This window comes from Amblyomma mixtum, chromosome 7 (assembly GCF_055824585.1).
Source record: "Amblyomma mixtum isolate Tamu chromosome 7, ASM5582458v1, whole genome shotgun sequence".
Lineage (NCBI taxonomy): Eukaryota > Metazoa > Arthropoda > Arachnida > Ixodida > Ixodidae > Amblyomma > Amblyomma mixtum.
This window is the reverse complement of record NC_143018.1, coordinates 23,526,308-23,552,309: the sequence shown is the minus strand read 5'-3', so window position 1 is coordinate 23,552,309 and position 26,002 is coordinate 23,526,308. Positions and strand designations below refer to the sequence as shown.

Genomic DNA, 26,002 nt, shown 5'->3' with positions numbered 1-26,002 from the left:
CGAAGAGTGCTCTAACTTCGCGGAGGCATGCATTTGATTTCAACTGACCGATGTTGCTCTTTGATGTTCCCGGTGGTTCCTCTGACTGATCGACACTGACTAGCGGAGAGAAAAGGCTTTCTGCAGCCTGTTGGTGTTTATTTTAGAATTATTTACAGTTTTTTATTAAGGGGTGATCAGTGAAACATACACTCATACCCACTAAGAGTTTACAGATAAAACCGCGTAATCTGCGGTATCTCTAATTACCGCTCTTAAATAGTCCGGAGTCCGCACCAGCCGGGATCTCTGTCAGCCTCAGCTCCCGAACCGAATGTCTCGTCCATCTGCCACCGAACCAATTTCCCGAGCTCTATCTCGGACTCGCATGACATCATTAAACCGAGAAATTGGCTCGCTTTCCTCCATTTCTTTTTTATTTATTTATTTCAAAATACTGTTGGCCGTGGGGCCGTTACAGTGGTGGGGCGTGAGACTTGAAAAGCAAAAAGGTTTCGTCGATTATACAAAAATACAAAGTGAATCTTCATCTATACACTCATTTCTTACCGCGTAATGTTTCACTTTTTATACAGAAGCAGTGTTAGTAAATATTCACTTGAAAAACAGTTATTTCACACAGAAAAGGAAAAATTAACAAAAAAAATTCCACATTCCCGGCCTTCACGTTAGGCGAGTTGATTAGGCGTATGACACAAAAAAAAACTTTTTTAGTGCGAAATGGATATAGCTTTTTCGAAAGTTGTTAATGTACTGGACTGTAAGAGAGATGCTGGTAAATTATTCCATTCTGCTATCGTCCTCGCAAAATAAGAATTAGCATACGCATTAATGCGTGGGTTCGGGGTTTGGTAACAGTATTCATTGCTTGCTCTGAGATGTGTAAGTTGTTTTCGGACCAAGTAATGGGAGCTATTGATATTGAAAGAATTTCTTGAGAGCTGAAATAAAAATTTTAGTCTGGTTACTCGGCGACGTTCGGCTAGAGGTGGCAAATTGAGAGCCAATTTATCGGTTTTATCCAACCAGTGGTCTTCCCGCTTATTTTTTTTCCCAACACAGATCAAGTATTGCAAGAACAATACACAGGGAATCAATAGCAAACCAAACACATGCTCCACTTTCAACGTTCGTGGCTCAAAGTACAGACGCCATAGCACGAGGGCAGCCCAAGATTCGCCGGTCCGAAACGGATGATAGTTCAATAACAGCCTTCGAGCCCAATATTAACACTGGCTCGTGCTCCCAGCGGACGATCCGCGAAGTAGGATTCCATGAGAGCTTCGCTGCACAGGCATTCACAATGCGCTGATAAGGTTCACACCCCTGACCTCACACCGTGGCGTGCGACGGTCACGAACTGTACACGGATCAGGACCTATTCGGGCTCCTTTCACTGTCTTGACAAGTTTTACTTCACCGGCAGGCACTTGGCAGTGTGGCACAGGCTTCTCAACCTAGTCTTACTTACCAGCTGGCACCAACGTTTCCGTCTCGACTGCAGAACTAAACTGTGCCGTTTACAGGGCCAATTGAAAGTGAGCGTTAGCCCGAGAGGAACTCAGCAACTCAGTCACAGAGTCTAACAAGAAGTGCGTGCACTCATGCACCTTTATTGCTTGAAAGCAGAAGTAGCCGTACAGGAACATTGCTACAAAAGTGCAGGTATAGTCTGTTTGCGAAAGCATAACAATACGAGCTGCGTTCAGCTCGATGGCCCAAACACGTAGTTTCGATGCTCACAAAAGTTTTCAGAGCACGGAAATTACAAAAAAAGGCTTGATTTCCGCTTTTACAGGAGATGTGACCTTAATTTCAGGTGCGCACCGTTAGAGTAGCTCTGGGCTTACAGCCTTCACACTTTCTTTTGTCAATCCATGATTAGGCTGCTTTGATGAGATGTTTTTTGTGTTTACTGCTCTGGAAACTACTGTGGGCACCAGTATAAGCTTAACAATAAAGTGACGTATGTAATCTGATGCACATAAAAAGAAGTAAAATTATGCGCATCACAGAACTCAATGCAGAAAAGAAGTGACTGCAAAAGGAAACATAAAACAGTACAAATGTACGATGAGAAAATGAAACAATAATTTTCAAAACAATCTCGGTTCCTTGAAATAACAACCCTTTTAGATTTGGCATGACACACAGGCAGAACTTTTTTACGTACTTAAATGAGTACACAGTCCTTCGGTGCTTTAGAAAACCGAAAACAGAATTTTTCTTAGACCTCACCTTTCTTCAGACGCTGCAGTGCACAAAATGGACAGCGAAAAGCTGTTCTAAAGTTTCTAGCAGTCACAGCAGTATCATCGAGATTCTACAGTACATTCGCGCGGTGATTATCCCTTTCACGGCTGGCCCACGCGAATAATTTGGAGATTTTTCTTCCAGTATAAATGAGAACAGAAGTAAAATATGCAAGGGAAATTTTTGCGCGGCAAAGTTTTCGTTTTAACCGGCGTATTAATAGTCGCGGTCAATATTTTTTCCTTAGATTTTCTTTTCTTTGCGGCCAGAATTACATGTGGATAATTTCAGATGAGTTTCTAAGCGGCACACACTTCCGCTCTCCAAATTAAATGCTAACATTCCCCATGAAGAATAAAGATTTCGCTTTTGTCCCTGTTTAGTCCTTCACCTTACTGCCGTATTTTCCAAATTGATTGGTTCCGCGTGCATATCGCGTGCCTGCGGGCGACAAAATGGCCCGTCTTGCAAGCTCTGAGGCTTTGCAGACACCGCTACGAAGAACGTGACATGAAATTACTAATCGCCTCCGGACCATAGCAAAGGACGTTCATAAAGATTATGAAATTAGCAAAGATCAATAAATGTGAAGTGGCTTTGGTACGTCAGAACGGAAAGCACTTTAATACTGCTCAGTGCTAAATATTAGAGAATAGGGCTAACTTCACATGACATGGAAGTACGGCAGGTAAGTACATGACTATGGGGGATTATTTTGAATCACGCAAACTTGTCTTCCGCATGGCCGACATGATCGTTATGTTCCTGCTGCCAAGCAGAGGTTAAATGCGTGATCCATTGTCCTCAATGTCTGTGCCCGGCGTTGAGGAATTATCGTATTCATATCGAAAAAAAATCTCCCTGGTGAAAGTATCACAAACTCTGTTGGGACTGCACATGCTTTCGGAACTCAGGTTGCAGCCCTCAGAGGAAATTGAAAAGAGCGGTGTAGAAACCAGTTTGACCGACATACTGTCGTCCACGATGCGGACGACAGTATGTCGGTCAAACTGGTCGCTGCCTGAATGACCGCCTCCGTGAGCATAATCGCAATGTAAATAATAAAAATGAAAACAATGGAGAACTCGTGAAATATTGCAACGAATGTGTAAAGTGCAAACCGTTACTTGACAAATGTTTTTTAATTGGGAAAAGTAATGACAAGCGCACTCGTGAAATTATCGAAGCAGAAAAGATAGGCAGGTTAGGAAGTGCCTGTGTAAGCACCCCTTCTGTCAGACTCTCAAAAAAAGAAGTAGATTACCTACGCTCACCGTGAATTTGCGCCTGCTTTCGGATGATACAGTAAAAATGCATGTATAAATTCTTGTGCTTTGGTTTCTGTTAAAGTTGTTGGAAGTTAGCGCTGTGTGTTTCTACTCGTTCTTTTGTCCCGTGCCCTTTTTGCGCTATTGCTCCGAAGTATGAACCAACAAGCCCGAATTTCAACGTTGTCAACTACTTGAATTACCGCGTTGTGCTCGCGCCTTCAGCCACCTGCTTGCATCGAAAACACTAACAGGTTCTAGTTCCACTGGTTGGTAACGTTTAGTGAGTACTGAAACCAACAATAAAATTTATTATGCTCTAGCAGCAGCTAATTAGGCGAGCGCGACCATTATGACGTGAAGGATGACAGCCGTAACGTTGTTGAGCAAAGTCATATGTGCACAACGATGTGCATACACGGCATGTGGACAAGGTACATAAAAACGAAGGCAACATACAGTAAAACCAAGGAAAACATACAGGAGCCAACGCAGGTAAAAAACAGTTCCCACATCGCACTGAAGAGTGAAGGAAACCAAACCTAGGGACAACGTTAACAGGAAATTTAATAAGTTAACTCTGCAGTTAATGAAAAAGCAGCACAGGTGTCAGAAGACTTACTGCCGGGTTTAGGTCTGCGATCACAGCGTCAAAAAAGTACCGCATGACCAAATTATTAAAACAAAATTCTGGTACGTAGTCTCCTCCTGCCCCGTATTTAGGTGTAAAGCGACAAACAATAACATCCCACTACTTCCTCAGCAAACGATGTGAAAAGTACTCGCGTTTGAACGGGTGATTCAAAACTGGACGCAACACAGACATATTTTCGCAAAAGATTTTAAAGATGAGAAAGCCTCATTGCGATGAGAAAGAATGACTGCGAGCATCATTCTTTTGCTAAGGAGCCGTGGTTGAACATTGTGCTTTCTTGACACTTCTTATAGAGCTTTCATTAAAGTGTCCGAGATGACATAAACAACAAGGCATAGCTTTTATGGCGGTTCATAAAGGCTGGCTTTTTTAACAGTTGGCAGATTGTCTCTCGAGCACCGACGCTGGCTCGCACTTTTACCGTAAGCCGTATTAAAAACACCGGAGGTTAAATGCAATGCTTCTAAAAAATGCAGACAAAAAATTGATGCTTTTGTATAGGATGAATAACGGGCCGGTCAGTAACTTTGAAAACGGTGCTTCACTGTCGCGGTATGTTCTTTCATTCCACCTTTACTTCATTCTGAAGTGTTTGGACTGGAAACATATTAAGTTCAATGCGAGCTGCCCTTCACGAATGTCAAGAGCAGTACTCAGTCGTACAAAATGTAAAATTCTTCTATTGCCGTATTTCCGACTTCTCTTATGCTGTAAGCAGAAAAAAAGTGTTTATGCATCCTCTGGCCTCCTTTCTCTTTTAACGACCATCAGGTTTCGCCCCTATGCCTGTATAATATTGAAGGGGACCTGCGATTACATTTAGCAATGTATGTTACTAGTTCAGTCAGTGCACCGTGAACTAATAGTCACGTCCGTGCTGCCCTTGTGTCAGATAATGCTGCCTTAGTTTTGTCCGGCACATTTCTACAGAGCGGTCGCGTCGGTTAAATAGAAAAATGCACCTATTGAAACACAGCCTGTTCGAGCCGCACATTCCAAGTTTCTCCGTCTAGGTGCAAGAGCGCTCAGTATCAAACCGGGGTACTGGACAGGCGTGGTAAAAACCGTCAAGTCGATAAAAAGTTGCTGGCTTTATGTTTTTCTTTCCAAATTCGATCTCATTTCAGTAGCAAAGCACGAAATATGACCCACAGGAAGCACTGTAAAGCATACAGTCCTCTTCAGGCAAAATGGCCAACAACATGAGATACAAAGATTGCGATGCTCGCAATCGAAATACGATTTATGGTTGGAAAAACTTTTTTTTTCATCAAATATTTGAAGCCTCATTCTCTTGAGACGCAATCTCTCTTAAGCCATCGTTGCATTTTTAATCTTAATACTGCAATGCGTCGCAGTTTGCAACAAGTGTTTAGCCAAACCACTGCGCTTTGAACCGAGCAGAATTGAATTTAATCACTCACACAAAGCATATGCCCACAGATGAAATGAAAGAATTCGTTTGCCGTTATTCAAATATCTGAAAATATCATACCCAGCAATCCTGGGTATACCCAGCAATTGCACTGAATAGTGTGTGATGTTCCTCGATTAAAAGGAATAAAACTACTGAAGTTTTTAAAGTAAGCAGTGGTTTGTAAAACAGGGCACAGCAGCCAAGAAATAATTTTGTAGCGCCACAAGCAAACAGAACTTCCGGCGATTTTTACGGAACAAAAATACCTGGCACTTTTGAGCAATTTGAAGACTACTGATGTTCAGGTAAAATTTCATTTAGGCGAAAATTCTTCAAAGAAAAAGCTACTCAAAATGGGGAGACGGACAATGAATTTTATGCGATTATATTTCTGGGACCAGACAGTACCCCGAGGGCCAGTGGAACAGAATTTGCCATAGTTCAGTGCAACTTAAGAAGGTCGTTAGAGAACCGACAAAAAATATTTTACTCAAGCAGCGTAAGCAATACTGTTCAAGATGGCGTTTCGTGAAGTGCGAACAGCACGCCCCATGTCGGAACAGAGGTGCTGAGTTGTGACTCCGGTGTGCTGAGCCGCTGTCGATGTTAGTGGCCTCGGTCCAGGAGGCTCTGCTGAGAGGGCGCTAGGTGGCGGTTTCGTTCCTTTGCCGCCGCAAGGTGGCGTCGCTGCTTGAAGAAGCAGACCACAGCAAGACCGATGGCTAAGACGAAGAGGAGGCCCATGCCGATGGAGAGCCCTATCACAGTACCTGCACACAGGAAGTTCATTAATTGAACGAGAGTAGAGACAACCTAGCCATCCACAGAGTAGTCGCGGTAGTTTTGTTAACCTCCATGGAGGGGGAAAAACTTGATGAAGCCCAAGAAGACTATTTCGAAATGTATACATAAAAATAGACACTAAGCCCCACATGATAGGCCGCGGTTCGTCTTATTGGCCAAAGCTAGGTCTCGGTTTTCACGTGGGGCCGACAGTAGCACTCCAGGAGAAAGAACAGCTTCATGAGAGGTTAGCTTGGGGAGTGGCGCCATCTGGCGTAACACTTAGGATGCAAAAAAAAAAAAAAAACACGCTGCAGGGCTCAGGAGGAAAACCCTTGGACTGCATGCCTTTTTGGCAAAGAGCATGAGGCTATATTAGTACCCTAGGAAACCTGCAGTACCTAGGCGGCTCTGAAATTGTTCTACCGGGCCCCTAAAAACTGCTGCCGCCAGCCGCTTGGGTCGCTGCAAACGCGAGACTACAGTCTGAACCATTACATGCACGTGTTGGGCTGAGGACATTCCTTACCTAGCTACGTGGCCCTTATGGCTCACGCACGCCTTATGATGCTTCGACAGAATGCGGAAGCTCATACCGACAAGCGCAGACAGGTGACATATGAGAACACTATAGATGAGCCAAGAACTGCTTGCTGCTCTCACTGTTTTGTGTTAAGGCGCTGCAGTCGACACAACAAACTACAGCCCAGGTTGTCTATAGCTATATAGCTTCATGGCACTAGACCCGACGACTTTATTTTGTTTGTGATCCGCTGCCTTGTTCGGTCACTTCATACTGTGCGCTAAACTCACCTTTAGGATTACGCGGGACTTGCCCGACTAGCACTCAAATTGGAAGTTAATGTTTATCATCTGCTGCCGCATCTGGCACCAGGTGGCACCACTTATTCATACATGTCACATTATTTAACTTTTTCCAGAGCGCTATCTAGAAATCGTATTTATGAAAACAGATATTCTTTGTGAGATTATCTCTGTTTCGCCATGAACCAGTTGCTATAAAATTACCTACTGAATGAAAGAAAAATTAAAAATTTAAATAAAATACTCCTCATCCTACATGCATATTTGAAGGGTTCGCAGGGAGATCCGTACAAATTTCTTCGAATAACAGCGAGAAACGTCATTGCTTCTTCCTGCCTTTGAAGCTGTAGCCGCAGCCGCATACGTTCGCAGGAATCTAGAACTTACAAATCTCTGGTTAATTTTGAGAATTTCCACCAGCGTGCGGTGCACTGAGCATTCATGCGTACGATGCATGAGCTGTGAACTTACTTTCGCTGTAGCAGGTGGCTCGGAAATCCTGGGCAGGTTCTGTAAGAGAGAGAAACACACCCTAATGAAATTGCAACGAACTTATCACGAAAGTACCGGAAGTGGAAACTGCATGAACGAGTCATTAAATGAGGCCTAATGAGACACTTCTATTAGCGGGGTTTTAACAAAAAGAACACAAAAAAATTGATCCAGGGTGTGGGCAACATCATATGAGAGCGCTTCATTCACAGCATATGATTGAAACAGCGCAATGCCGAAGGCCAAGAAAGAGAGCAGAGGAAAGGAGGAAAAGGACAACACAGCGCTGAACTAGCAACTGACATTTATTTGGCACGCTGCGCGTATAAATACATTCAGGCACCAAAATAGAAAACAACGCATAGAGCAATTCATGCACCAGGATCCCTGCAAGCAAACACAAACTAAGAAGTGCGATTCAGGAAGCGAAGTTCTTTTTGTGATAAAGACACTGATGCAGCACTTACACATGTATCACCATACTTCTTGATATTCGAAGCCTCGATAATTTCCCGGCAAAGCTGGTCTTTGTTCCTAGCAACAACTCGGCAAAAATTAAACTGTGGGGTGCAATCACATTCACGGCAATGCATGCTAAGGTTACGAGACTTTTTGTTATCTACATTGTTGCGGTGCTGCCTGAGCCTATCATTTAAGCACTGTCCAGTCTGGCCAATATAAAACCTATTACAAGTGAGAGGAATGGAATACACGACATTTTTTTGACACTTCACAAATTTGCATTCATGGTTTTTGGGGCAATCGGGGGAAGTTTTCCCTGGGTTGTTGACACGCGTACACAAGCTAGATAACTTAACGGGGGCCGAAAAAACATCCACTCCGACTCTTTTACCAACACTTTTCAAATTATGTGATATCTTGTGGATATAGGGAATGGCTGCTACTCGCTTACTTGTTTGACGTTCAGAACTGGCGGAGCATTTCAGTTTCTTCAACAAAACTTCGGCCACAGAAGAAAGCACGTGAAGCGGATAGCCACTAGCAGTAAGCCTCTCTACCTGGTTACTAAAGCTGCGTTCGGTTAGATGTAGACAGGATTTTGTAAGTGCACTCCTGAAGCTTGACATGACAATTCCTCTTTTAACAAGCTTCGAGTGCGCGGAACTGTAAGGTAGCAACGGTTTATTGGCCCTAGGCTCGAAGGACCAGCACACACTGCAAGGTGAAAACTTCAGGCTCAAGTCTAGAAATCTAATTGTGTGCTCTACAGGAACTTCATGAGTTACGTCCAAAGGGGCAAGAACAGCGGAAAATACACCACAAACTTTGGACACTTCCCTACTAAAAGCTTCGCGGTCACAAGTCAGTAAAACAAGATAGTCATCCACAAATCGACGAACTGCCGCAACAGCTGTGCCATTTAAGCGGTTACTTAATTCTCTGTCATGCATTGCTAAAAAGAAATCACTCAAAATTGGAGCAATGCAGGAACCTATGCAAATGCCCTTCTTCTGGATAAAAATTCGACCTTCCCACTCTGTAAACGTGGATTCAAGGTAGGCTAATAACATTTCTATAAAGCTCTCGACCGACATGCCGGCGGCGTTTTGAAAGCGAATGGCACCATAATTTTCAATTACGTCCCTAATGCACAGAAGGAGACTGTCATGCGACTTCGGCCTTGCGCTGTTTCAATCATATCATGTACAACCAACTCGCCCATCAGCTCGTGCTTTCATTCACAGCGTTCGCCAGACGCAAACGTGTATTTTGGGGAAATCGTACCCCCTATAAACTACCACACTTCCACACGTGGCAGGCTATCGTAAGATATTTCAGGGCGCCTGCGCCCACATTCACGACACTCACGAAAAAATTTTTATGTTACGTGAAGCTTAGTGACTCTGTTAAGAATGCCTCTTAGGTTTTTATTACAGTTAAACAATAAATGATGATCTAGATTAATGCTTTGGCTGGTTTACAGGCGTAATAAAACACCTTTCAGGGAATGGGCAGCCGTTTGTCTTAAGTGGTACCCTACTCTAAAGGGTTTCATATATTATTGTGTTTTATATTTTATTGGGGTTAATACGCGTGAGTGTACATGTGTGCGTGCGACTACTAACAGGGCCACATGGAACATAATATATTTTACGATGCACTGGACCTCAGAAGTCTTGGAGCTGAGTTGAAGATTAGAACCCTGGAACCCTAGAGAGAGGTTATAACTGGACCTTGAGGCTACAGAGTGGCAAGCCAGACTGGCAGGACTGAGGTCACCTAAATCACAGCTTTCGTATCAAACCAACTACACCCACGCCAAAGGTTCCTTACTGCAATGAGAACGCTCACTCATTCGGCCTTCACAAAAAATCTTCCGAATTATGACATGACCCGCCACTGAACGAAGACCTGAAGGCAGAAAGAATTTCATGTAGTGAAAGATTTAGGTCATCCGAGTTTCTCTTACGGAAATAGAATTGCGAAATCTTCCGTGTGATGCCATGTCGACTACTCAAAAAAGCACCGCAGATGCTCGGTATTGCCGCTGCAGGAAATCGAGGTGATCATAAAACAGTACACAAGAACAAATGCGCAGTACTAAAGCGCTGTCAGCCCTTTGCGCCATGGGCCACGAAATGACACCCATGGGACGCGGACGATGAAAAAAAAAAAAAAAAACTCGCGATAACATGTGACTGTGACACTTCAGTTAATCGGAGGATCGAACCTCAAACTGGGGAAGGGAAAATCGTCAAATTTCGAAGGATATCTTTACTTCTGTTTCATTTAGCAGTATTAGAAATAAACGCTGCAGGGCGCCGCATCTGACTCACTGCTGGGCTGATTGGAAACACCTCAATCTGCAAACTCTGCGAAAAAATTCAGGGGGGCACTTTGTTGATCTAAAGTGCGGTGAGGCGAAAGCCTTAAGCGCGTTGCTGTTTGTGTCACTGATGCGTTGTTAAGATGTTAGGCTTCGCCTCTAAGAGTGAAACGTGACAGCGTCTTGCAACGCTGCCAGGGAGTCCACAGAACGCCATCGCCCGTTCGGTTCTACGCCTTGCTAGTCTTTGGTTTTTGAGAAAAGGAAATGTATCTGTCTCTCATATCTCGGTGGACACCTAAACCTCGCCGTAGCGGGAAGGGAGGCAGATGGGAGTGAACGAAGACACCGTATTCACTAGACGTGCCTTTGTTCATTCCAAACCATCGAGCTGGCATGGCGGAGTGATTAGCATGCTCGTCTCGAACCCGGGAGACCGGGATTCGATTCCCGAACTCGACCAATTTCCTACTAGGTTTTACTGGCCTGACTAGAAAGGTTTATTAGGCTAATTGTTTAATTAGGCAATTAACTAAACTAATTCCCACTTACTTGGAGCATCACTATACGAGCCCTTTAAGGTTGCATGGTTACTAGCCAAAGTACAATTGGTCCCGTTTGAAATTCGCGCACTGTGGCGTCACGACCGTTTCGACCAATTGAAAAGCGTGACAATTCTGTCGACAGCTCCTGCTTACAACGATGAGGCATTAAAGGCTTTCGCCTTAAAAACTGGCAGCGACTGTAATGCTGACTATGATCTGTTCATTTATAAAAAAATAAAGCCCACACATGATTTTCTCCTCAGATTAGTTTTAGTGTACGAATGTGAGGAGAAATTTAATAATAATTTATTCCGTACAGAAGCTAGATATGCACTCTATTTATAACTAGTCTAATATAAAACACAATAAACTCTGTACCAGATTTAGGGCCAAATAGCCCATCACTACGTATAAGTGTACTTTCTCCATATCCAGCTAATAACCCTTGAGTGGCAGAAAGGATTGGATTAGAGGGAACATTTCTAATGCAGTATGGCATAGTCTATGATGAATGGACGAAAAATGAATAGTAAGGATGTAATAACTGTCCCTTCACAAAGTGAGTATGAAATGGTTAGAAGAACTTACTTTGGATTTCTTGTGGGTCCGTAGTGGTGGCGTCTTCACGTTTCTGCGGGAGCTGAAGCGTCGGAAAGGGAAAGAGTACATTTGAAGAGGGTGTAAAAGGCTCGTAACTGAATCGTGTGAGCTGTCATCAAATTCAATGCCGGTAATTTGAGCACTCTCCCAGGAAAGAAGACTGGAAGTAGGGGCACTTAAAGTTGCGCTCGGTATATCTGGCATTGCCCTTTTTGGACTGTTGCTCATAATCCGCATAGATGAAAAATAGCCTCTTCTTGAGATGCTTACCTTCCGTTCTCTCGCTACGGACTCTAACAAGTGACAGAAGCTGTGCCGATTTCCATTAATATTCCTTTTATCGCCATTTCCTGGGTGCTGGCTACTAAATCAGATCTAAACAATGTTAACCGCTGCATTTTAGTTCGTGGCTTCTCACTTTCTCACGGGACTGGACTTCACCTTGTAGAGGGGACCGCGGGATGTGGTCAAGCTGTCTTGCAGATTCTACCGATGGTTACTTCCATCGTATTGATAGCAAAATAAAAGCTTATTATTACTACTACTACTACTAATAAAATACACCCGTTGCGTTTTGTGCCTCATAAAGGCGCAAAATAGTGATGCGGAAGACGCTACTATGCATGAATCGCCATGTTGTATTCGCCTATGACCGCTAAATAATTTATAATCAAACTTTTATGTCATGCAGTTTCGGTTTCAACAGCCGAACGGTGACTGTGACGTCGAATAGAGGTTAAAGGTCACGTGAGGCATAGAAAAACTGCAATAAAATCATTGCTTCATCGTTTTAATTCACTACAGTGCTGAAGCCAGCCTTCCTGAAGAGACGTAATGACAACGTATGTAGAAGCACCGATTATAATGCAGTTTTTCATGCCTCACGTGACCTATAGCCTCTCTTTGACGTTACAGCCATCGTTCTGCTGTTGAAACCGAAACCGAAGCAGCACGAGAAAGAAATTCGATTATAGATTCTTTAGCGGTCGTAGGAGGATACCACGTGTTGATCCGTGCATAATAATGCCTTACGCCTCATTACAAAAAAGAAAACGCGCACCTAAAAGTTAGATGTCTATACTGCTTTAAATTTCGGGGCACTAGAGGGATATGAGTGCTTTCTAAAGAATATACAGAAACCATGTTACATGAAGCCGCGTTTTCATTTAGTCTTTGGATAAGAGCTTTAGTCCACTCTACTTAAGAGAGTTTTTCATGGGCGTTTCATTAGCCACTGTTTAAGACCTCACATCACGCGTACCTGGAAGGCGCTCTGGTTGAACTTCTTTGTGTAATTTCCGAAGGAGTATCGGATGAATCTGCTTCCACACATTATCCAGGCCGTGTGGGGAACGGGCGGGCAGTCCAGCCTCTGAGTGTCGTCCTCACAGTACGGAGACAAGGTGGTCCTTCCTGCGTGGTTTTTGTGGGCATTGAAAGCGTCGTCGAAAAACTACAGAACACAATGACCAAGCCTGCTGAAACTTAAAGGGCAACTGCACCGCTTTCAGGTTTTCGCGATATTCAAGGATTCAAATCTATGTAGGCTGTAGGTAAAGCATGCCAAGTGTTTTTGCACTAGCATTTGAAATGGTGACGTAATCGACGGTTGAATTTTGCGCTTCTCCTCAATGCACCGGAGGAGTGCATGGAAGGTATACATCATGGATGGTATGATTTCAATTTACCGCTGTCGTCAGCCACACCCTGCCGCGCCTCGTTGGACGCTTCCAAACAACACTCGGCGGGAACGGCCTACTGTGGCGTTACTGTGGCGTTGGTTTTTTTTCTTCAGAGTAGGCGTTTATGCGTTGGAATGTACCGATGCAGTCGATGACGTCATCATGCGCCTCCCATTTCGCGTTGTGCGCTGCGGAGAAGCTTAAAGCGCGTCGCAATTTTATTTGGCGATTACGTCACTATTTCAAATGCTTGCGTAAGAGGACTTCGCATGCTTTACCTGCAAGTTTCACACATTCGATCCTTTTAAGCTTGTTGATTTTTAAAAGCTATGCAGTTTTCCTTTAAAGCACGCATTGTGAATGGAAACATCCCATGCTCTCCCACTGTAGTTGCTTAGATCGATATTTGCTCTAAAGCTTCTTCACAAAACTTGTTTTCAAACTGCGTGCTTCCAGTCGCTTTTCTTTTCTTAACCAGCGGAACAATTCATTCTGACGCAGTTCTGGGGGTTTCTAAATAATTTAAAGGGTGATTTCCAACTCAGTAACATTTATTCATTTGATTTCAAACATAATTCAAGGATTTGTCAATATTTGACCTCCCATTGTTCTTTTTAACACTTTCGAAAACTTTGAATTTGGTCAGCATCATCGCCGACCGGATAGCTGAGGTGTATGGTTCGCTGCACAGGCCTTTAAAAAGCCTCTATTGTTGTGTTCATCTTGTGAAGTTTTAGCTTTAAAACGCCAATATTTTCGAGCATTCCACTTCACCAGATTATTATCCTGATAAGAGAGATGTCTACTTCAGCATATGGATAATGTTGATGACCTTTGCACAACGTGACTGCTGGCACATTCATGGAACGTCTGAATGGTATACGTGCTCGAGACGATATTAGCTTGCGGTGGGCATTAGTTTGCTCTGCATTTCCTGTCTCTATTGAAAGGACAGTGAAGCTAAAACTCCTCAATAAATTTTTTCGGTAAAAGTTTATTCTTCTGCGCTTGACACACATGGTGACGTTTGTCACACTGCAAAACACAAATGTATAGTGGTGAAAATCAGATTTAAAATTCTTCCCTTCCCTTGATTAAAACATGTGACGTTGCCAAAAGGTTAAGACCTTTTTGTGAAGGCTGTCGCACACTTAGCGCTGCTCGGAGAACTCTGCCTCGTTCAGACCTTGTTAAACTAAACCGCTTTACGTAAGCGTAAAGAATTTGGGAAAGCTATCGTACCTACGCTAGCCAAGACCAGGATAGAAGCTGCTGGGGTTTGCAGAGAAGCTGCCATGAGACTCGGTTGACGGCGCGGGAACTAATTTTTGAGATGCTGGTGCCTTTTTGAGGGTTGTAAAGGTGGGGTAGTCTTCTGTTGTTCACATCGGTTAATGTTCAATACTCGTCCGGTATTTTGACAGTTATGTGCTCGTCCTGAGGGCTCCATTCGAACACCTGCTTTGGGAACCACCCAATAACCTCCCTGCTTTGGGAAGATGTGAAGAGAATGCATGTGCCTAGCAAAACACAGAGACTCCAGAAAGAAATTAAAACGGGGAGGTTACCTGAGCTTAATGCTCTTTTGGCTACTCAACGCTGACAGGGGACAGAAGGTAAATAAATTAAGAAAGTACTGAGAGAGGAAGTGCTTAGCCGCTTGTGTCACGTCGTCACCTATAAGCTATAAGGTAACTCTCACATAAGTAACTCTATATGAGCGGTAACTGCTCCCTACTTGATTTGAAATATCGCGGTAGCGATCTGGTGCCTTCGCTCGACTGCGAACTCATGAATGCGAAATACTTTAGCCCGAAGCGTACCCAGTGGTTAAAACAAGTCGACATAATAGTTCGCATCGCATTGTAATGCGTATTCTGTACATAACTCTATTCAGGGACGTTTATTTGTGTCCAAAACACTGGAGCAATTGAAAGAGAAGCGCAATCCACTGAAGCCACTTACTGGTCAATGTTGTGGTCATGGTGCACCGGTAATCGTGTCCTTCCAGGGAGACAGTGACGTCTGTGTGCCATTCTTTTCCTTCAACGTTTAGGACCTGCAGTGTTCGCAAATGACGCACGATGTGAATATAGCTATAGATCAGACTGTGTACTGTCACACATGCTCAGTGTAGCACTTCATGCGTATGAAGAGAGCCTGGTACGCGCACTTTTACGCCCCTTGTTTTATTTGAGTCGAGCGCGGAATATCCGTATACATTTTAATGCGTATTCGATATTTTAACCGGAGGCTGAGAGAAAACGTACACAAAACAAGACAAAGAAAGTTCCTGCATGATACACTGCACACTGCGCTACGTTTTTAAGGTGAAAGCCTTGTTAGGCTCATGACTTGTCAGCGTGTCCGTCCGTGTGCGCGAGCTTGTCAATCAAACCTAGTTCCCCTATACATATGTATATACTCCAGTGTATATATACTGTAGTGGGACTAATGGGTGGTATCCTTTTTACACAGATTGTGCACCACCTAATTGGCGTAGAGTTTTCGGAGTGTATCAAACGATTCGGCGCATTGCGGAGCGTAAGATTACAAGTCGAATCAAAGAGTAGCGTATCACAGGGGTTCGCACCGACGACCTTTGGTTGCCCAAACAGTGACATTTTGAAACTTCAATCGTCCATTATGGTCAAACTAATTGGCGTAGGACATTCGAAGTGGTGTCAAACGATTTCTCTTCTTGCGCTGTATACGTTGGCAAACAAGGTGTAGTATGTCCTAACTCGAATCAGTTATAACGAACACACTGGGTATAACGTAGGTGTAGTATGTCGTAGCTCTAAATCAGTTATAACGAGCATAACACCAAAAAATGCGCACAATGAAGAATCAGAAGCGTTCCAGAGAGGTCAGCAGTATGGCATAAAGGCTTTCGCCATGCTGCACGTAAGGTGACAAGTGTTCCCCCTAATTTTTTTATGTGTGCTCGATATTTTAACCGGAGGCTGAGAGAAAACGTACACGTAACAAGACGAAGACAGTTCCTGCATCATGCACTGCAAAGTGCGCCTACGTTTTTGCATTTCGGCTCCATCTGCATGTGGCCGCCGTGGCCAACATTCTATGCCGCGACCACGGATTCCGCAGCCAAACTCAGTAGCCACTGAATTTGCAGGGCGGGCGCTACAAAATCAAGAACTAGTTGATTACGGACCTTCGTGTGAGGAGTGAATTGGAGCGTTCTGCCCATCTTCGTGAATGTGTGCTCCATTGCGATGAGTACATCCTCAGCAGTGTATCGACACTGTTCCTGGCTCCACGTATGAAGCAGCCACTCCTGTCGTGTGTTCTTCTCTGTCAGCGGCTGTACAATTATGGTGAGGCATGATTACTCTGAAAGGGTTTTAATTTTGTAGCGAGAGCTACACTACACTACCCAGTCGAGCATTTCGACGTGAGCCTGGGAGGCCGATAGTGCGCGTGCGTGGAGCCAGAGGGGAGCAGCAGGTGCGCGGCGCGTGACGTCAGAGTTCGCCGCCGCGCGAGGAGCCGCGCCGGCCCGACTACACCCGCCGACGCCGCGCGTGAATGAGCGGCGGAGACGGTTAAGCTAAAAGAACGTCTTGCCAAGCAGAGACGCCCAAGGTAGCTCTCGCTACGTATAGCCTGGCATAGTTAAGCTAAGCCACTGCCAATTTTTATTTTACTACCTCGTCTTTGAAGAGGTAAAATTGACTGATATGGGCTAGCTAATGATAATTTTCTCTGTCCGATGTCTGCTCAGACAGAGCTCAGACGCAGGGTCATGGAAAGAAAATTTGCACATATATCCATGTGTTCATTACCTTGTTTGCTTCCAAAGAGGAGATCCAAGACTCGAGCTCGGAGATCTTGTGGTCCCCTTCCACGCAGAATGCAGCTAAGAAGACAGGTTCGCCCTTTTGGGCCTTTGGAATTGGCTTCTTGACATTCCACATGCCTTTATCGCCTGCACGAAGCCCCCAGGCATCGGTATGAAAACGGCTGAACGCGACTGTAACAAAACAGCCTATATAAAAATAACTGGTATAACGAAGTTCAGGTGTTAAAACTAAAAGGTGATTTCGCCGAGCGTGATATCAAGCCGCTTTTAGGCGGATAAGATTTCGCAACAAATAATTATGAAAACTATAATACCAAAAAAAAAACCACTGTGCACCCATTTTGGAGCTCTGCGTTTTCACGCAAATATTCGACAACTCAAGCTCTCATTTTATAAAGTTCTGCAGCAAACCGGACATTGCACATTAACTTGAGAACGCGTGCTGCACAACGCTAGACAACTGAATCAGTACTTTGAGGGATATAAATCAGCGGAAGAGGTTTTAAAAGCCAGCCGCTGCTGAAAGGGGAATGCTGCCGTTCAGAAATAATTAGCAAACATCTTATCAGCACTTTCAAAGCTAGAATGCAATGAATGGCCCACGCGTAACAAATTCATTGGATCGAAGGGCTAGCATTATCTCTCTTTTGCAATGCCATAAGCGCTGATACTCTTTTGAGAATATGAAGGGTTCTAGCCTTGAGGGAGTGGGAGGAGAGTTCATCATTGTACGCTCCCTTCGTCGAGTGTAGGGAAATGCTCCCCTGCCCGCTCCATTTTTGTCGTATTTTGCGCAGCTACCCTGACAGACATATCGGTGAAAATAATCTCTGTTAATTTCTCTAAATTATATGTTGAAATCTCACATGCTTGTCAGGTATGTTAGAAATAACAATTCATACAGGAATAATGTTAGGTAAATGATTAGAGCAAGAACAAATAGAAGATAAGGGCAAAATGACTTCTTTAACAATACTAAAACAGAATTAATTGCATCCGTGTTACCACAAACTAATTTTCGAGATTTTTTTCCGGGCTGGGCAAAGAAAGGCGAAGTGACGAAGTACAAACAAAACAAACCAGTTAAAGAAGAAATTACAAGTACATAGCGCTGGTAAGTAAATATTTGCTTATGCACACAACTGCTCGGAGTTTTAATGGCCCAAGCTTGGGGGGAAACTAAATAAGTGGAAAGGTTGAAGAGAAAGGGACGCACAACAAAAGCAATATACTAATATCCTACTTTCAAAAGAAAAACAGTTCCATTCTCCTATAGTGCACAGAAAATGAACATTATAAAAAATGTATTTGCCCAAAGCAAGGTGTCAGAGTGGTGGTACTGAGTGTGACCCGTAAGAGATTGAGGTAGGCTAGTTGTGAAATATTCATATTCGTTGTGGGTATTCGCGGTACGAAGTCTAGACGTGAGCGGGATCTGGAGATTTCGTCACTTTAGTGGTACAAATTCATTACCTTTCATCACTTCAGTGGGAAATCAGATAACGAGTATTTCGTAGAAATAGCTGTTGCTTTCTTCCTGTATAGTTAACAGTGGTGAATAATTGTTCTCAATGCAGGTTTCAGGCAACACAGGGATAATCCAGCTCTGGCTGTAGTATTATAAGTTAAGCCTGTTGTCTAGTACTGATCGGTTGTTTCTAGAGTTCAGGCTTGAGAAATCTTAGGTTATGAAAACCGAAGGAACATATTTATTATCAATTCCCCTAATGCCCCAGGAATGTGGTATTATATGAGGGATGGGCTGAATGTTCCAGTAATGAGAGATTGGATGACAGCCTTGAAGTGCAGTGGATCGGAGTGGTGCACGGAGTCGATTGGCAGGCTGTTCCAGTCTCGAGCAGTTTGCACGAAGAATGAGCGAAGTTGAGCTGTAGTCTGTGCTGGGGGAGGGTAGACTACATTGGAATGGTTGGTACGGCTTGATAAGCGATGAGCTGGCAAGATAGTTGAAACATCAAGTGGGCTGTGATAAAATTTATGAAAATTTTGTTTTAATATGAAGCTCCAGCTTCTATTACAAGTGTTATTGCTAAATATTAGCAGTCTTAGACTTTTGCCAAGTGTAACAGCTCGCAGTGATATCTGGAAAAGTACACTTTTGGACGTGTATTTCAAGGAAAGTTAAGCTCTTCGAAGTTAATAACCATTACTCAGTTCCTGATCTTACAAAAATCTATAGACTTCTTATAGACTCTATTGTCTTCTTGTAGATATTTATTTTTTATCTATTCATATTCTATAAAAGTCTACTAAAATGTATGGCCATAAATCTATAGATTGTCTACAGACTGTCTATAGCATTTGTATTGCCTATAGACTTCTCTAGGATTTGTGTATAGAGAGTCTATAGATTTTATAGACAGCACTCTATGGGTAGTCTATAGATTGCCTAAAAAGTTTTGACAAGGATGGATCATCCGTCTATGTTTTTCTTCAATTTGTTTGAGGTCACACTGATTTTGAGGACGGTAATTCTTGAACAAATATTTTTCTTTGCTAATAGCCTCGTTTGTACACCCTCACAGACCTCGTAAGTGTAAGGAAGAAACCTAACGAAACAAGAAAGTCCTCCTGCGGCAGGAAGCGACAGGAAGGCAGTCCTGCGGCTGATGATCTAGGGCAACAAACTACTTTTGATTAGTTTATTACCTCTACAAGTAGCACATCTGGACTCCCGCTCAATTTCATTACAAATATTTTGAGGTTTCTTTCTCCCGATTTCGCGAAATGGCAGAAAAAATATTGTCACAATCTGAAGTATTGGACACAGTATAAAGGCATGCCACGTTACTATGTGGTAGGGAGAGTTCTTGAAACGGCAGAATAAATGCACATTGGAGTGTTTCCCGCGTGTTACGGTGCAGTCTGATGACTCATTTGGTGCTGTGTTTAATCACAGTAACTTACAATGAAAGGTTAGAACATTCTAGAGAAAACCACCACATCACCGTGGTGCCAACTATATCTCCTCAGCACGAATGAAAAGAATTGTTCTTTTCCAGTGAAATAAAACGATTTGATTTCTCAAAGAGCCTAATCACCGTCTAATACCTGTTCAATGTGAACTCAAAATTGAAAACGAACATTCCATTAATGCGAGGACATTATACAGGGTGTTCCGTATTTATCTGTCTGGGTTGAAAAAAATTATCCTGCCCAAACCACACGTCTATTTCCGCTCAAACACAGCTGATGATAGTCTGCGTTTTTCGATGAATAATTTAACATCGGAACTTGCCTGGACTGCCCGGAATCAGTGAAAAACTGGAGTCGTCTGCCCATAAAGTTTTCATCAAGGCAAGCGGGATAGACCGGCCCTGCTCAGAGCTGGGGTAGGTCTCACAGTAACCCAGATGGCGCAGACTGTCAAAGCTGCTGCTCCGCTCGCCGTGACGAAAATTCTCCGCGCAGACGACTGAAGTTTTTTGCCGATTCCGGACAATTTAGGCATGTTCCGATGTTAAAATTCTTATCTGAAACGCAGACTATCATAAGGTGCCCTGTGGGTTGTGCTTGAGCCGAAATAGACCAGTAGTTTGCGCAAGATAATTTTTTACAACCCGGACAGATGAATACGGAACACCCTGTAGTATGGCTCTCTCGAGAGTCAAAAAGTGTCCGCAAATGTGTCCGCAAATTTTGTCGACACGATTACGTCGTTCTCTTAAGATAAATGTGTGAAAGGGTGATTGCGACAGATAGTGTGCGATAAAATGTTGTGGAAAAAATTTGGTTGATGAAGTGTAACTAGTCAATTAATTAAACGCGAAAAAACGCGAAAAAATAGACTAAGACGCCAAAATAGCCATGGACGACGATAAAGTACGAGGACATTAGAACTGCCGCAGACATCAATATAGTTTGTTGGCGTTTTGCTTTCGCATTGCTGCAATGCGGGTCGCCGCCGTGATCTCAAAGTTTTTCATTTCGAACTAAGAAGTGGTCTGTTTTATACTCTTCGCACTTGTCCATTGTTCTGGGGTAAACTGGACGTGCCATTTTCTTATATCTTCTAGCTTTCTACGGGGACAGAACCCAGCGAAAGCCGGCCATCTAAAAGTATACCAAACGAAGCTGCCTAGCTCACCGTTGAGCATGTAAACGGTGTTGCTGTCGAAGTCGTAGATGATGGTGGTCACCGCGTCACGTGATCGACAGGACGTGTAGAGCCGGTGGCCAAGCTCGTGGCCCCTGCCAGTGCAAGCTCGAGTGCAGGAGACGTAGTTCATGTCAAGCCACGACTTGTATTTTATGTCCATTGACGAGGCCGCTGAGAAGAACTGCTCGCCTGCACACACACAACAGGAAACGAAGCATGCAGACAACTTCAAAGCGATGATGACCACATTTACACCAACGAGCAGTGGAGATCCCTATGCCTCCTTTTTCGCTTGTAACTGCCTTTTAAGCCTCAAATCACAGATTTGTTGAACCACTCATCGAATATCTATGGAAGAAGTTATCCCGTGTCTGATTCACACTGTTAAAATGTCAACAGTATTTTGATACAGTCACTTTAAGAACAAAATACTTCACTTTATTTCACACTCACCTGCCATATGAACCTTTGGGCCATACCTATCCGACATATTTAGAACCACTTTTCAAAATAAAAAAAAAGACCAAGTAGATTCATATCGTCTGCTAGTTACCATGCTCATACGTCGACTCTATTCAAATCCTTAGATATACTTTTCCCTCATCTAATAATTCAACATAAAACTGCGATAATGGTGCACCGTTCGATCACCAGCAACCATCCTTTAGCCTCATCACACTTTGTCTCCTCACAATATAGATCCCGAAGATTGCGTAAATAACTTTCTCACTGCAGTTAGCAAAAATGTGTACGGCGAAAGAACTCTTCTGTTTGTGGGGACTAGAATCTGGAATGAAATCCCAATAGAGATAAAGCAAAATACTCACTTCTCTGCACGGCTAAAGTCGTACTATTGCAACATGTTGTGACTTTTTTTTTTTGCTCATTTGGAAGTGTGTCCCGTGTCTATGCTGTCTGTTGATTTAGTTTTATGAGCATTATATGCATCGATCCCAACTAGCCTCTGAAATAGAGGTCCAGATGCTTGTAGCAATGCTGCTTGTGTTGATTTTGGTTGTGATTGAATAACGAATGAAATGAAAATGAAAAAAATCAGTTGCCTGTGCTGCAAGACATCGCAGAGATACCCTACTTTTCGGGAAGGCTGCAGCCGGATAAGCGCCTTTCGCGATTATCTAGCAACGCGCGCCACTCAAGGACACCTCACCCTGGAGCTGGGTGCGCGCGCAAGTTTTCTGGCTTTCCATGGAAACCTTGACCAACGATCCGCAGGAGTAATCAAGGGGTCTCTCGCTATACACACTCGCTGACGAGCGAGAATAAAGCGGTGAAATAGCCATTACAAGGTGGTCGCGCAACAAAGAAGGCCTTTCACGCCGTAGTGAAGTGGCGTACATATCCGCTACCAAATTACCATCCGGCTTCATCAATATGTACAAACCACAAGGAATACTTCAGCGCCGCTGTGCAAACACATCGTGCGCCAAACCCTGGATGTAATGACACCCAACTAGCGCCTAGTGCTGCGGCTAGGTTTTGTGGAACATACGATACCTTTGGCTACTGCGTCAAGTGCAATCAGTTAGCAGCTGTGCTTAAATGGAACGGCGACACGTCCAATACACCCATAATGATGATGTCGCCAGAATAACCTTACTACTCCTATTTTCTTCGTGTGAGTGCTTGTACTAAATACCTGTGTAACGGTCCGCAGCGATGCAGTTCAATATGGTGCAATGAGATGATGGTGTAACTTTGCGTGGAGCGATAGAATGTACGAAGGGGTACCCAAAAGAAACCGGACTTATTTTTGTTTGAACTTATTTGTTCACATTTTAAGCACAGACCTTCAATATCCTTCAAAGTATTCCCCACTGGCAATGATACGCTTGTCGAATCTTTCATTCCATTTTTCAAAACAGTGTTTAAATTCATCTTTTGTGATGCTTGACAGTGCCTCCGTCGTTTTTTTCTTCACCTCAGCAACATCAGCGAAACGCTTTCCATTCACCTATTTTTTCATTCTAGGAAACAAAGAAAGTAGCACGGGGCAAGGCCGGGAGAGTATGAGGGTTGAGGAATAGGGGTCATGCCATTTCTGGCCCAAAATTGTCGTAGAGACAGGGCTGTGTGAGCAGGGGCATTGCCATGATGGAAAAACCAGTCACCCGACCGCCACAAATCAGGCCGCTTCCACCGCACACTGTTGCCCAATCTTTACAAAACATCCAAGTAGAAAGCCTGGCTAACTGTCTGACCCTGCGTAACAAATTCTCAATAGACAACTTCTCTCACGTCGAAAAAACAAATCAGCATTGTTTCGAGGTTTGGTTTCACTTGACGAGCTTTCTTGAGGCGAGGTGAATTTGAAGTTTTCCATTGGCATGATTGTTGCTTTGATTCAGGATTCGATTCAGGAACACTTGAGTTGTCCCCATAGCACCGTCCTTGTACGTCTTTCTTAATATTTCAAGAGTTTCCATTCAACTTTTTCCGAGAAAAAATCAGAATTTCACCGGCGCACGCTGTTCACGAAAATCAGCCATTGCAAAAACGACATTCACACAAAATAGTCGTCACTCAAAAACTCTGCCTAAACTAGTCTGACCTCCTTCAACGACGGCACTGGGCTTACTGACTCTGGAATGTTCGTTCTATGCGCTCCTAGTGCCAAAATGCGGTACCACAGAAGCTTTGCCGACCAAAAAATTTAGTCCGGTTTCTTTTGCTCGTATTGTGGCATGCGCGCGAGACGATCGCGCTCCTAGAAGTTTTTCAGTGACGGCGTTGTCGACAGCGGAGTATCCCGGGGCTTAGCAGCATTTCGATGCGACGCGTAGAAACCTGTATGTCTCTCGGTACTATGTTCTTCGAAACGGTACAAAGCATCTGAATACACGCTTTGGTAAGCACTAGCGGGTACTATTTATTCACCCATCGATCCACATTTTTTTTTCAGAACGCTGCGAAGACAAAAACATACAAAACAGGTTCCCAGTTATAAAAACATTTCTTGCTTTTATACTATTTACTGTTTTGTAGACCATTCTTGTGTCGTCATGTGACTGTTTGTAAATATGCGTTCTTTCAGACATTAGTTGTGCTCATTAATTTGTTAGGTTTTGCGATGTTTTTAGCTTGCTAGAGCAGTTATCGTTGAAAAGTGTTCGATTAGCTTGGCTAAGCCATTTTTTTACTTCTGACTCTCACGTTTGCGAGGAGGCTCACTCGAAGTCAGACCTCTGCCACTTAGTCCGCCTCCGGGGCAAAAGTTGTTGTCCGGATAAAAACGAATTCATCAGTGCATGGGCCGGTTCAAAAATCTCTTGCACTTGCTTCAATCGGTTTCTGTGGCGCGCTTGGTTCGTTGTAAAAGCACATTCGGCTCTTATGATATACTACGTTAGGCATATGCTCACTGTGAAAAAAATTCGCAATATTTGCGCGCTTTGAAAAGTTGTCCGTACTTACATGCTGCAACTTCGAGGCACCCGGAGAAGATAAGCAGCCAGACGAAGGCGATCCAGACCTGCGCTCTAGCTTTCATCTTGCAGAATTTAATTGAATTAATCCTCAAGCTGTGAGGAGTCCGGGAGTCAAGGAGCAACGGTGACGACACTAGGCGCACTTTTTTGTACGGCACAGGAGGCTTCATCCGCTAGCTGGACCGTGGAGAGACAACTGCGTAGTTGGCCCTTGCGGCCGCTCCTTATAAGGGCTTCTGCGAGGACTGAGCGACGGCAGTACAGGTACTCCGATATGGAGCAGGTGTCGCCACCGGCGACGCATGGCACTGGTGAGCTTATCTTCCTCCGCGGTGCCGCCAACACGAAGCTAGATTCAAACTGAAATTGTTTGTTTATATTTCAAATCACAGAAAGATGTGTCCAATACTCTCTGGACCCGAAGCCATGGGCTAGTCGCGGGTCCAAAAAATTAAACGCAATCAACAGACACTCCAATACAATACAATTTGAACTTGTAACAGCGGGGAGAGATACACACCGTATTGTGCGTTTTTATTGTAAAGACTTTCAAAATTTTTCTTACCTAAACCGCTGGCTCGTTCGCGGTGAAACTGCACACAGAGCTTGCGTATTATGGTAACTTTTGTATCGTAGCAAGTTTTACAACGGTACTTACTTAGTTCAGCCGTGCATGATGCAAAAGCGCAATCGTGTGCGTCGAGATCGGCGTACCGAAGCTCAAAACACCGTTTTTTTGCTGAAGGGCGGCAGTAGCGCCATCTGTCGTCTGCAGTGAAAAGCGTCACAAGGCGAGCGTTGCAAGGAGCGCGGGGGCCTTTTCGTCTGCTTCAACTGAAGCGCTTCGAACATTTTCGGCCAACTGAGCGGAAAAAATGCCAGAATCAACTATTTTAACGGTGCTTTGCCATTAAAAGAATATTGTTTGACGTCTTTTTTTCGTCCAATGATTTTATTCAATTCAGCTTATATCGTCTGCTTTCGTGGCTCTCCTAAAGCGTCGGAGGACGACGTCGCGTAGTCCTGAGCTGCGTTCTCCTTGTTTAATTTCGTTGTGGAAGACAGATGGCGCTACTGCCGCCCTTCAACAAAAACTCGGTGTTTTGGGCTTCGGTACGCCGATCTCGACGCACACGATTGCGCTTTTGCATCATGCTCGGCTCAACTAAGTTGTAAAACTTCCTACGATACAAAAGTTACCATAATACGCAAGCTCTGTGTGCAGTTTCACCGCAAAGGAGCCAGCGGTTGAGGTAAGAAAAAGTTTGAAAGTCTTTACGATAAAAACGCACAATACGGTATACA

General features: G+C 43.8%; 1 protein-coding gene across 1 annotated transcript; it reads right to left on the bottom strand.

Annotated features, from left to right (window-relative positions):
* Positions 1 to 1,578: 1,578 nt before the first annotated feature.
* On the bottom strand, positions 1,579 to 24,955 carry LOC149335282 (uncharacterized). Its single transcript, XM_089551946.1, has 8 exons — positions 24,684 to 24,955; positions 21,240 to 21,440; positions 17,115 to 17,257; positions 15,274 to 15,367; positions 12,888 to 13,039; positions 11,615 to 11,666; positions 7,673 to 7,711; positions 1,579 to 6,363 (listed from the first exon to the last, which is right to left on the bottom strand). Exons 1-8 carry the CDS (start codon positions 24,865 to 24,867, stop codon positions 6,200 to 6,202), a joined length of 1,029 nt encoding a protein of 342 aa, XP_089408072.1. The 5' UTR covers positions 24,868 to 24,955; the 3' UTR covers positions 1,579 to 6,199.
* Between the last annotated feature and the right edge of the window lie 1,047 nt (positions 24,956 to 26,002).

Bases quoted from the DNA above. Each gene is read 5' to 3' on its own strand.
- LOC149335282 (XM_089551946.1), bottom strand. From the start codon at position 24,867: ATGAAGCCTCCTGTGCCGTACAAAAAAGTGCGCCTAGTGTCGTCACCG. The intron at 21,441-24,683 runs GTAAGTACGGAC...GTGTGTGTGCAG, and splicing joins GTGCCTCGAAGTTGCAGCAT to GCGAGCAGTTCTTCTCAGCG. The intron at 6,364-7,672 runs GTAAGTTCACAG...TCCTGTGTGCAG, and splicing joins AGCCACCTGCTACAGCGAAA to GTACTGTGATAGGGCTCTCC.